Source organism: Neovison vison, chromosome 2 (genome assembly GCF_020171115.1).
Source record: "Neovison vison isolate M4711 chromosome 2, ASM_NN_V1, whole genome shotgun sequence".
NCBI classification, from domain to species: Eukaryota; Metazoa; Chordata; class Mammalia; order Carnivora; family Mustelidae; genus Neogale; species Neogale vison.
Window position 1 is genome coordinate 227,968,874 of NC_058092.1, and position 10,807 is coordinate 227,979,680.

The 10,807-nt window shown below is 40.6% G+C and overlaps 1 protein-coding gene across 2 annotated transcripts in view; it reads right to left on the reverse strand.

Moving 5' to 3' along the window:
• The window catches only part of FAM204A (family with sequence similarity 204 member A), a 32,187-nt gene extending 21,728 nt beyond the window's left edge, over positions 1-10,459 (reverse strand). The window contains exons 1-5 of one of the 2 annotated variants that reach the window (XM_044240612.1): positions 10,224-10,459; positions 4,880-5,121; positions 4,278-4,365; positions 4,114-4,144; positions 3,829-3,928 (exon numbers count right to left, since the gene is read on the reverse strand). In XM_044240612.1, coding sequence (XP_044096547.1) covers positions 3,829-3,928; positions 4,114-4,144; positions 4,278-4,365; positions 4,880-5,121; positions 10,224-10,296 — 534 coding nt within the window. In that variant the 5' untranslated portion in view covers positions 10,297-10,459. Of the gene's footprint in view, positions 1-3,828; positions 3,929-4,113; positions 4,145-4,277; positions 4,366-4,879; positions 5,122-9,703; positions 10,202-10,223 lie in introns of those variants that run through there. The other variant, XM_044240613.1, reaches the window with a different exon arrangement.
• Between the last annotated feature and the right edge of the window lie 348 nt (positions 10,460-10,807).

Below are 10,807 nucleotides of genomic sequence, written 5' to 3' on the forward strand. Positions count from 1 at the left end.
TATACATTAAGTATATATAAAACTACTTCAATAGTGACTGCTGACGAATCAAACTGATTCAACTAAAGAATACTTGAGATATTTTTGATGAAATTAATGAGTTAAATTTGTAAGATAAGATAAGATATTCCTACATAGATTCATAATAATTATTATTATTACAGAATTATTATTAAGTCCCAGTACTATAGAAACAGTATTAAAGCTGTAATTAATACAAAGAACACTTTAGAACAGCTTTGCATATTAAGAAATTACATTTTAAAAAAACAAACAATCCTCTCTGTATTGTGAGGAAAGCAGGTGACAGCACTGTTGTAAATACACATCCTTGGATGAGCAAGTTTCAGCTTGGCAGGGTTCCAAAGAAAGGAAGAAAGGAAGCAAGCAAAGCAAGCAAGAAAGAAAACATGGTGGGGGAGGACTGCACAATAGACACAAGACGAAGAAGTTTTGTTTTTCCATTCTTGAGGACTGAGTGAGATACAGAATAAAAGGGCTCTTTCAGATATGGTAGGAGACGAGCCTCTGCTCCTGTGAAATAAAATAATGGGCTAGAAATCCATGTGGGCTTTGTCCAAACTGCACCACAGATTTTCATGATCCTCTCTGTACTTCTTCAGCAGCAGCTATTATCGGCTAGACTTACATTTATTCTTAGCTTTTATCTTGGTGCCTCCAATGTGGACATTCCTTAATGTCTATTTACTCTGTTGGATTCACAGTAGATTTTAACATGACAGCAAAAGGGGCGCAAGTAAAACAGGGAGACAGTGATCCCAATCCAAAGGAGGGGCACAAACCTGCGGGCGCACACTCATGCTGAACTATCAAGAGAATAGGACATCATTTGGCCCATTAAATCCTTCTCTTCCTTTCATGCTTGCATTTTTTAATAGAATGGTTCGTGCTGGCAAAATCTTGGGCAGAGGCAAGCCTGGCCAATGCCAGTTTCCTTGTCTAGAAAAATGCTGTGACTTTCTTAGCTGTCATTCATACAGAGGAATGTCTACTGTTCAGAAAATCCAACTCGGGGTGGCTCAGTCATTAAGAAAATCCAAACTCATCAAATAGATTAATGAGTGATCACAAAAGGATTTAGAGGGGACTTCCCTTAAACAGAAATCTTGTTTTTTAAGATGATGTTTGACTTAAATTTCTTTTCCTAGAGTCCATCTAACATATAATGTGAAACAGAACATTAGTTCATAAAACCGAGTTGCTTAAAAGAATTCACCCAAGTCATCCTAGCCTTTATTAAGATAACTCTATGCAAATCTCAAATTCTAGACAATGAGTAAGAGTTAGCCATACCTAGGCAGGATCAAGAAGGTACAATTTCCTATATGTAGGATAACAATAAAATTCTAATTTCGAGAAACTGTAAAAAAATCATTAATTTTTTACTTTTTGGAATGGTTTACAGCTTCACTAAGGAATAGTTTAGACATTCTGAAGTCAAGACTTCTGAGAAAATATAACAAATACTATAAATAAGGGAAGATCAAAAACCACCTAATTCATGAGTAAACTTAAAAATACTTTCCTATTAGAACCAATACTTAGCATTCCTTCCTTCAAAACAACGACGTAGTCAGCAGTGGGGACTGTACAGCAGGACGGCTGGAGACCAGCCCACTCGCATCAGCCATGGCCTCCTCCCTCATGCGTTAGAACAGGCTTACGCAGTCCAGAGTATCCTTCTCACAAGATCCCTCCTCCCCACCCACCAGACTCACAGGGGTCAAGAGCAGAGTAACTGCATTTTGAAGCACGGACCAGTTCTTCTGCAGTGAAGCTAGAGAACGGAGCATGAGGTCATAAAGCCCGGGTTTTACTGTCACCTCTACCAGCGATCTTTCTTTGTAAGAATGTAAGCGTTTTTGCACCTGCTTGAACATTTGTAAAACAGACATTGCTCAGTCAGTTAAGGGTTTGTCTTGATTTCCAACTCGGGTCATGATCTCAGGGTCCTGAGATTGAACCCCACATCGGGCTCCTGACTCAGGGGGAGTCTGCTTGAGATTCTCTCCCTCTACCCCTCCCCTCACATGCATGCATGCACTCTCTTTCTCTCTAATGAATAAAGAAATCTTTAAAAAGAAAAAAAAAGAAGAAAGAAAGAAAGGAAGAAAAGGAAGTGGTGTTGGTTCCAATTCCCCAGGGTTCTGGGGACTAAATGACAAAAATTCTTAGCAAAACTGGAATCAAAAGGTTCACATGCAAAATTCTACTGTCAGTTCCTTCATGCATACACCCTCAATGATGCAGTACCACCCGATGATGGGTTTAATATCTGAGGTTTGTTTCATAAGAAATATTGATCAGAATGGTCTCTATGTATCCACAGTAGTCTACAAATCTACAGAAATGATCCATGAAGAAGGAATCTGTCTACACAGGCAGGATACAATATACTTGGGCTTCAATAAGGCAGGCCCCTGAATCTCTAGCCCTATCATTCAGTGCTCAATTTTCATGCTCCTGGAGTCCACACTCCCTGATGTGAATATGTAAGTCACTCATGCATTCAAGACTCTACTAAGTGTTCACATCATCAATAGACTGATGACGTCCAAATGTGGATCTCCAGCTCAGATTCTCCTGAGTTCCTGTCTCATTTTTACCAACCATCTCTCTACTCCTGCCCACTGATATCATTCAAGCCCCAGTGAACTTGGGACAGGCCCTATCCACCCCTCTCCCCACCCAGCCTTCCTATTTTGTACCTAGCATCACTATTCACAGCACTGCTGAAGGTAAAACTGGAATGGTTCTCTTCCTCTCCTTACGCCCCACTTCCTCTCCACCACTTCACAAAGCATCAGAGGTAAATACTGTCCATGCTCCTTCTATTTTTTTTTTTTAAAGATTTTATTTATTTGACAGAGATCACAAGTAGGCAGAGAGGCAAGCAGAGAAAGAGAGAGAGGAAGCAGGCTCCCTGCCGAGCAGAGAGCCCGATGCGGGACTCGATCTCAGAACCCCGAGATCATGACCCGAGCTGAAGGCAGAGGCTTAACCCACTGAGCCACCCAGGTGCCCCTTGTCCATGCTCCTTCTAGAGGAGACCCCAAATCCACCCACTTTTCTCCATCTTCAGGAGCACCATTCCTGCTCAAGCCACCATCCTCTCGTGCCTAGAAGAGTCTCTTCTTGTCTACTTTTGCTGCCTCTGTTTTTTGGCCCTTTCTCTACACAAGAGCAATCTTTACAAACATAACTTCGATCATATCACTCCCTTAACTTAAAACCTCAGCTACTTAAACCTCAGACTCTCAGCTACATTGTAACTAAAACCCAGTTCCTTATTCTTCCCCTTCAGGGCTTTCACAGTTTGGTCCCTGGCTGCCTGCCTCTCCGAACCCGTGCTGGGCCACTCTCCTCATTGACCCCATCCAGCCAAGCTGATATTCTTACAGTTACTCAAATGTTCCGTGATGACTCATTTTCCCCAGGACCTTTATTTACCCAGGTTAGTACCTCTACACGAGCGTATAGGAGGAAGCATATGTATATAGATGCTTCCTTCCCATCCTTCAGGTCTCACTGAAGTGGCATCTTCCAAGAAAGGTCCTCCCTGACCACCTAAACTAAAGCGGAACCTCCATTTAAATGTCTTCGCAACATCCTGTTTAAATCCTTAACACCATTTTTTTTTAATGATTTGTAACTTTATATTTACTTTATTACTTAATATCTTGTTTCGTGTACAGTAGGCATTTTAACTTTTTCACTGAATTAATTAATGAGGAAAATACCTTAGGCAAGGCTAACCACAACCATTTTCTACTGGCTAATATAAGATGCAATAAAAAAAGAGCTTACCTTGTCAACTTTTTTCTTTTTAACAGGGGGGTCAAACCTATCATTGATTCCAAAATACTGAGTAAGCTCCTTCCACTGGGTTTCACTTGAGGTCTGTTCACTGCAAGACAGACAATAACTTATTTTTAGTGTTTTTAATTGGTTACTACAATTCTAAATCACAAAAACTAGTTCTTATGTTTAAGAGGTAAGAAGTTCAACTACTGGTACAAGTTTTACAATATTATCTAGAATAGATAATAATAGAATAAGTAGATATTTTACCTATTCATTCATAGAACCTACCTATGAGTCTCTTCCTCATTCTTCAATTTACCTGAAAAGAATTCACAAAGTGTCAATACCTGAATATTCATTTATTTCAAAATTAATGTTTATTAAAAACTGTTGAGCTCAATCATTCACAATTTAACATTATCAATACTGAAAATTAAATGAAAACAAAACACCTTTCCTGGAGCGTTTCCTTTTCTTCCTTCTGAATCCTGAAGTTGAGGTTTTCTGTTCAGCATGTTTTTTATGCAATTCTTGAAATTTCTATATAAAAGTTAAAAAAAAAAGCGAAAAAGTAGTAAATATATTTTGAAGCAAAGCATATATTCAAAAATTACAAACATGTGATAAAAATATATTCTAGCATTTATAAAAATACAAATTTAACAAAAGTAGTTCAGTTCTTCTTGATAACCTATTTTCCAAGATTCTTTGACAACCTGACCTTTTATCTTCATTTATTTTGACATAAGTCAATCTGATTAGCTGAGAGTAAATTTCAATGATTCATACAGATGACAAAGAGATCAAATTAAAACAGAAGCTCATGTATTATGTTGAGCAAAGTAGCTAATCGTATTAAATGTTTTACTTCCTTTTTTTATAAAACACACCACCAAGATGAGAGTAAGTATCTGAGTGCCCACAAACCCAGAGTATTCTGAGTCAATCTTCCCTACCTCCCAAGTACAGGCAGCACTCTGACCCTGGCAGAGACAGGAGCATGCACAAACACACATGCACAGGCTTTAATAAGAACACATCAGAGAAAACCTACATGCCACATATTTAAGGGAATTCCAGAGGGGCACTCTTTGTACGCATTTACATTTGCCTCTGCCCCAGGTTTTGGTCCATCAGTTTGGAAATCTGAGATCTCTGTTTTTGTAATGGTCCCATCTTCTTTATCTTCCTGCAAGTTAAGTCCAGAGTTCTCTAATGGGGCTTCATCTTCAGAATTCAACTCAACATCACTTTCATTTAGGCCAGGAGGTAGCAGCCCACTCCACATCTTTTCTTCTGAAGAGAAAAAAGATGAATTTAGACATACAAAGTGGACATGGAAAGGAATTTAAAACCCCAAGAGTGTAGTAATTATCCCAACGGTTCGGGAACAGTCCATCTAGACTTTTTTCTTTTAATCTAAAATCACATGTACCCTCCATATTAAAAGAATTAAAATATTTGCTTGTACGAAATAAGTCAATCAGAGAAAGACAATTATCATATGATCTTTCTGATATGAAGAATTTGAGAGGCTTTCTGATAGGAAGAATTTGTCCCCTGTTCCTGGGGGACAGGGAAGGAAAAAATGAAAAAGATGGGATCAGGAGGGAGACAAACCATAAGAGACTCTTAATCTCACAAAACAAACTGAGGGTTGCTGGGGGCTGGGGCGGGTAGAGAGAGGGTGGTGGGGTTATGGACATTGGGGAGGGAATGTGTTATGGTGAGTGGGAAATGTGTAAGCCTGATGATTCACAGACTTGTACCCCTGGGGGCAAATAATATATGTCAATAAAAATAATTAAATAAAAAAATTTGCTTGTATAAGATGTTTTAAAGAGTACAAAGTAGTTAATTTGTTACAAGACAAACTTACAGATGAATGACTTAAAGAAAATAGGACCTGGATTCTCTAATATATATAGATAATTTTGTCTAAAAAAAGTAAATTTGGTAAAAGCATTCATTGCTTTAAGAACCTAACAATATATACGTCACACAATTCAAGATTTATAATATTATATTTCAGGCTATCGTAATCAAAAAAGAAAACAAAGTCAGATGTTTCACTGGTATTGAAATGAACTTTCAGGGGACTTACTGCCAAAGGAGTACGAAAACAATTATGCAAAGGAAAATTTTTAGGCTATGTAAGTAGTTTGAGGAAAGCATGGTGGTAAAAAGAATGTCCTAGTTTTAAATTTTACAAGTGACTGCTAAAATACCAAATGGAGAATTAAATGTTAATCCTAACAATTTAACAAAAACATACAGCTTTTTTGAGTAACAATATCGTGTTTAGGAAACTAAAGTTCAAGTTCAGGATAATATTTATCATTAGCTATCTGGCCCATTGGTAGAGGGAATATTAACTACTGTTAAGTTTGTCAAAAATGACCTTTAAAATTGGGAGTTATAATCATTTGCTAAAATAATAACGGAGTACATTTTCAATATTAATCACATGGCATATGTATTGCTTCATTCAAAAGATGCGTAAATAAGAGAAGTCAGTTATACTGCCTGCTCATGATTTACCTGAAGGAACAAAATGCAAGGATGGAAATTTTTGCCGACTTTTCTGCTCCCTATTGTGGTTAACCTAATGAGAAAACCACCACCATTGTCTCTGAGACAAAGGCATCACGGGATTTTCCATTAATCTGAATAATGGATTCCAGATACCGGTTAAGGATCTCCTCCCAGGTCCGAAGAATCAGATCTTACTTTTGGCAGTATGGATCCCAGCCTCCTGAGTTGTTAGCCCTCTAAAACCACCTCATCAAAATACTCTTTTGGCTTTTTAAGAAGGGCTCTGACATCTACCTGCTTCAGTTGTAATCCTGACCCTATCATATACTAGCAGTATGCGGAAATCATTTTTACCACCTCTGACCCTCAGGTTTTTTCTGCTGTAATACAAGGATAATTATATTGCGTACAGGGCTATTCTGAGAATTAAATGAGATAAGCTATGAAAACACTCACCACAATGTTTAGAAGGTTCTAGGGGCTTGATCAATGCCAAGCTCTTTTTGCTATTAGTATTTCTGTGGCCATGTATCATATTTTTATAATTTCTGTTTTGGGTGGCAGCATTCACAAGGTAGTTTTGAAGTTTCTAAGGTTGAGGTGCATTCACTTAGCAATTGATGCAAATCATTTACCTCCCTGATTTCCAAAGTCTAACATAAGTTTCTATAAAAAAATATTGGAGTCTGGTTTTCTGAATGGAGCAATAAAACCAGATTCAGGAAGACAATGGAGTCGAAGTGTCAAGGCTCCTCTTTTGCACAGGTCTTTCCAAAGCATTATACCCAATTTCTATTTAGCATCTGTATTCCTTTTCTTAAAGAGGAGACCCAAAATAATATAAGCTTCAAGCCCCATAAAACCTGGATCCATGCCTAAACCTAGACTGAGGATTTTAATAGTTGGAATGGGTAAACTTCAGATACTTTGTTAGCACAAAAGACATCATGTGAAATATGCCAATATTCAAAAACGAATGTTATGCCATCAATAAAAATATTTTTACTGTTCTGAGGAGTAGATGGAGGGGGGAATGATAATAAGCTTCAACATGACTTTGCCACTGACAAATAATAAATCTTTAGGCTCATTATCCATTTTAGAACTTAAGGATAGTAACACATTTCAGATTCAGCATTCTTAGCAAAATTGGGGTTCTATGTTTGAAACCAGTTTCTTTTCCCTGTCCATAGCAGCCTGTGAATGGCCACTGTGTGCCAGGTTCTCTTTAAGACATGAAGACAGGCAAAAATATCTAAGGGAACCGGCATTCTACACACATGGCAAGTATCTGTCCATCAGCAGCCAAGTACCACTTGGCCCAGACTTCCGTTGTGGCTGCTAGTGAAAGGCATGTGCCTCTCTGATGCGCACAGTTCTGCTGCTCCACACTGCTCCAGCATCCCTACAGGGTGTGTCTGTGCTCTGGGCACCCACATGAGTCTCACCCTGAGGAACACTCTCGGGTGCCCTGGAGTCACCTGTCCCCATCAGCTTTCAAGCATTTTTTATCACATTTTGGACCTTCTCAAAATCATCTATTTTTAGCTCTTGTTGCTGTGGCATGAAGTACTGTTTTCAATATGACACTGGCTAATATGATAATTTCTTGTGTGTGCCCATGGAAAAATGAAGAACTAAAATAAATTTTAGAAAGTAGATTCTACATCCAAATCCATAAAGTAAGGCAAAATTCAAATAACACGTCTGAACTCAATCCCTGAACATCATTCAAGTGGCGTGCCATTCTCCTGTGACTGCAAACACACACACACACACACACACACACACATATACACACGAGGGCAACCCCATGGTCACCGATAAACACAGATAACTCACCGAGAAGACTGCAAAGTGGAGCTGCCCACGTGAGCAGCAGCTCAACTGTAAATCAGCCAATATGGAGAGGCTGCTTTGTGACTTGCTTTGGGCTCACGTTTGAAAACACTTTGAATTCACAGTATATACATGTCACTCTTACATTTCCAACTGTACTATGGTACCAACTGGTACTAGGTTAGGCCTCGTGTTCACTTGTTTTGGCTGCTCTTAAAGATGATTCTCTAATTCTCTGAAATGTCTCTTACCCTATGCCTTTATTCTAAAGCAAATCATTCCAAATTACCCTTTAAATGTGAAAATTATTCAGCCATTCTCAAGAGATGTGATGTACCAGTCAGATTCAATACTGGTTAAACCCCAAAACCCCAGAGGATAAGGTTCTCTCCTCAACCCCGCTACCACAGCCAAGATTTCTAGTTTTCAGTCAGACTGCATGTCAGACAAAACACCTGAAAGATGCTCTAGAGAAAGCCAAGGAGACCCCAGTTACACAGAAACAGAACCAGAAAGAAAAACAAAGCAAGTCAATGATGTATCTGGCATATACACAATGTCACATATAAACAAGATGACAGGACTTCTTTTACCGTTAATCCCTACAACCACCCTTCCACTAGAAATTATTATCTAAACCCCTTATACAGGTGAGGAAACTGACTTGCCTAAGGCATTGTGATCCACTTATTTTACAAAAACAGAACTCTAGGGCATCAACTTATTAACTTTTAGAGGATGCAATTTAAGTAGTAATATATTCTTGGAGACAAAGACTTGAGAGTGGGTCTAAAGAATGACTCTAGCCTCTAATTTTGTTAAAATTTTGCTTCAGAAAAAAAACTGTCTTACTCTTTAAAAGCAGAAACTTACGTAAGATCCTATACTAAATGTATACATAAAAATGACATTGGGTAATAATGTACCATTTTCTGGAAGATCAGGCGACTGCTTACAACCAAAACCCAATCTGAGCAGTTTAATGGGTAAATGCCTCCTGTCACTACTATTCCAGAATTTCAACTCCATTTTCACCATACGAAGCTGTCTTCTCATATTTTGTATTCAATTAGAATAATCACAGAAACCTGAATTTTGTCTGATCTGAATTTAATCCCAACCTGTATAATAACCATAAACCACCACCCACCCACCATCATGTTAAATAATTCACACAATAATCAGTTTCCATGACTCGGAATTACCTAACTAAAATACTTTTAAGCATGTATCAACCTTCATGTAAAAGTCCCATTCATGAAATGTTGTCTTTTCTCAAAAAGATAAACTGAATCAGAGGCCTGACTTCGAATTAAGCTCCCAGTCTGATTACCCAAACGATTTACTTGGCAGGAGTTTGTATGTATGCATACGTTCCGATAAAAGACAGTGTTCGGTCAGGGCCTCGAAAACACGTCCCAAGGCCCTGCACGGAAAGATTTCCGCTTAACCAATAACATTTCGAGGCTCACTTTAAGGCGGATGCCGCCGCGAGAATACTTACAGGGTTCAAGACTGCAAGAGGGTGGCTCTAGAAAGGTACACCGCTTCCCGCCTGCGGCACGACCCGGAACTCGGCAGGCTCGCCGGCCGCAGGGCCACACTCCGATCCCCCAGCGGGAAGCATCCCGTCCCGGGCACAGAACTAAGCGCCGCAGATTCGGGTGCAGGACGTCTTGCCCGCTGACACTCCCCGTAACTGCAGCTCTTCCCCGGGCTACAGCACTTGTAAACCGGAGGCTGTTTCCCCAGTCGAAAGCCTCTTCACCCTCTCTCTCTGGCCGGGGTGGGACGGAGAACCCCTCTCCCACCAACAGGCTTCGGGAAGGCTCTACGTCCCTTCCAAGCGAAGCAGAGAGAGACCAGCCCTATGAATGCTTCCGTGGGCCTAGCCGGGGGTTCTGCCGGCTCGGCCGTGAGGCCGCCCACACCTGCTCACTGGCTCCCCGCACCCGGCCCTCCCGAACCCGCCAAGTCGGAGGTCGGGGCGGCCGGGAAGCAGCCCGGCTATCAGCGGTACTCACCCGTCAGGAGCCGGCCGCTCGGCCGCCATCTTAAGACCCCGCCAACACCGCGCCTTCCCATTGGCTCCGGCATCTCAGCCAATAGACGGGGGCCGTTCTGGCCCCAGGGTCGTCATGGCAACCGACCGCGCTTAGCTCCGCTTTCAGATCTGTTTGTAGCGCCGGATTCGTTCTTTCTGCTTCTTTTCTCTCACTGTTTCCCCCTTTCTTCTGGACGTTTTTAAAGGCTTTGTTCTTTTCCCCATTCCCCGCTTCTCGCTGGTTTTGGGAATGAGGAAACTGCTGGCTTAGACCTTGAACTGAGTTCATTCCTCCTAGGCGGGAGGTTCGCTGTAGATGCTCTTTAGGCTCTTAAGGGAATATTTCCATTCCTTCAGCCTTATACCCCTCCCTCCCTCTTCCCTCCCTCCCTCCCTCCTTTCCTTCCTTCCTCTTTTCCTTCTGTACATATTTATGGAGCAGGCACCCTGCCAGCCTCTGCTTAGCGGAGAACAGTCCCGACTCCTGCTCTCCTGGTGCTTACCATCTGCTACACTGATCAGATGTGTGGCCTTGACTAAAAGCTTATTGAGCCCCTTTTCCGT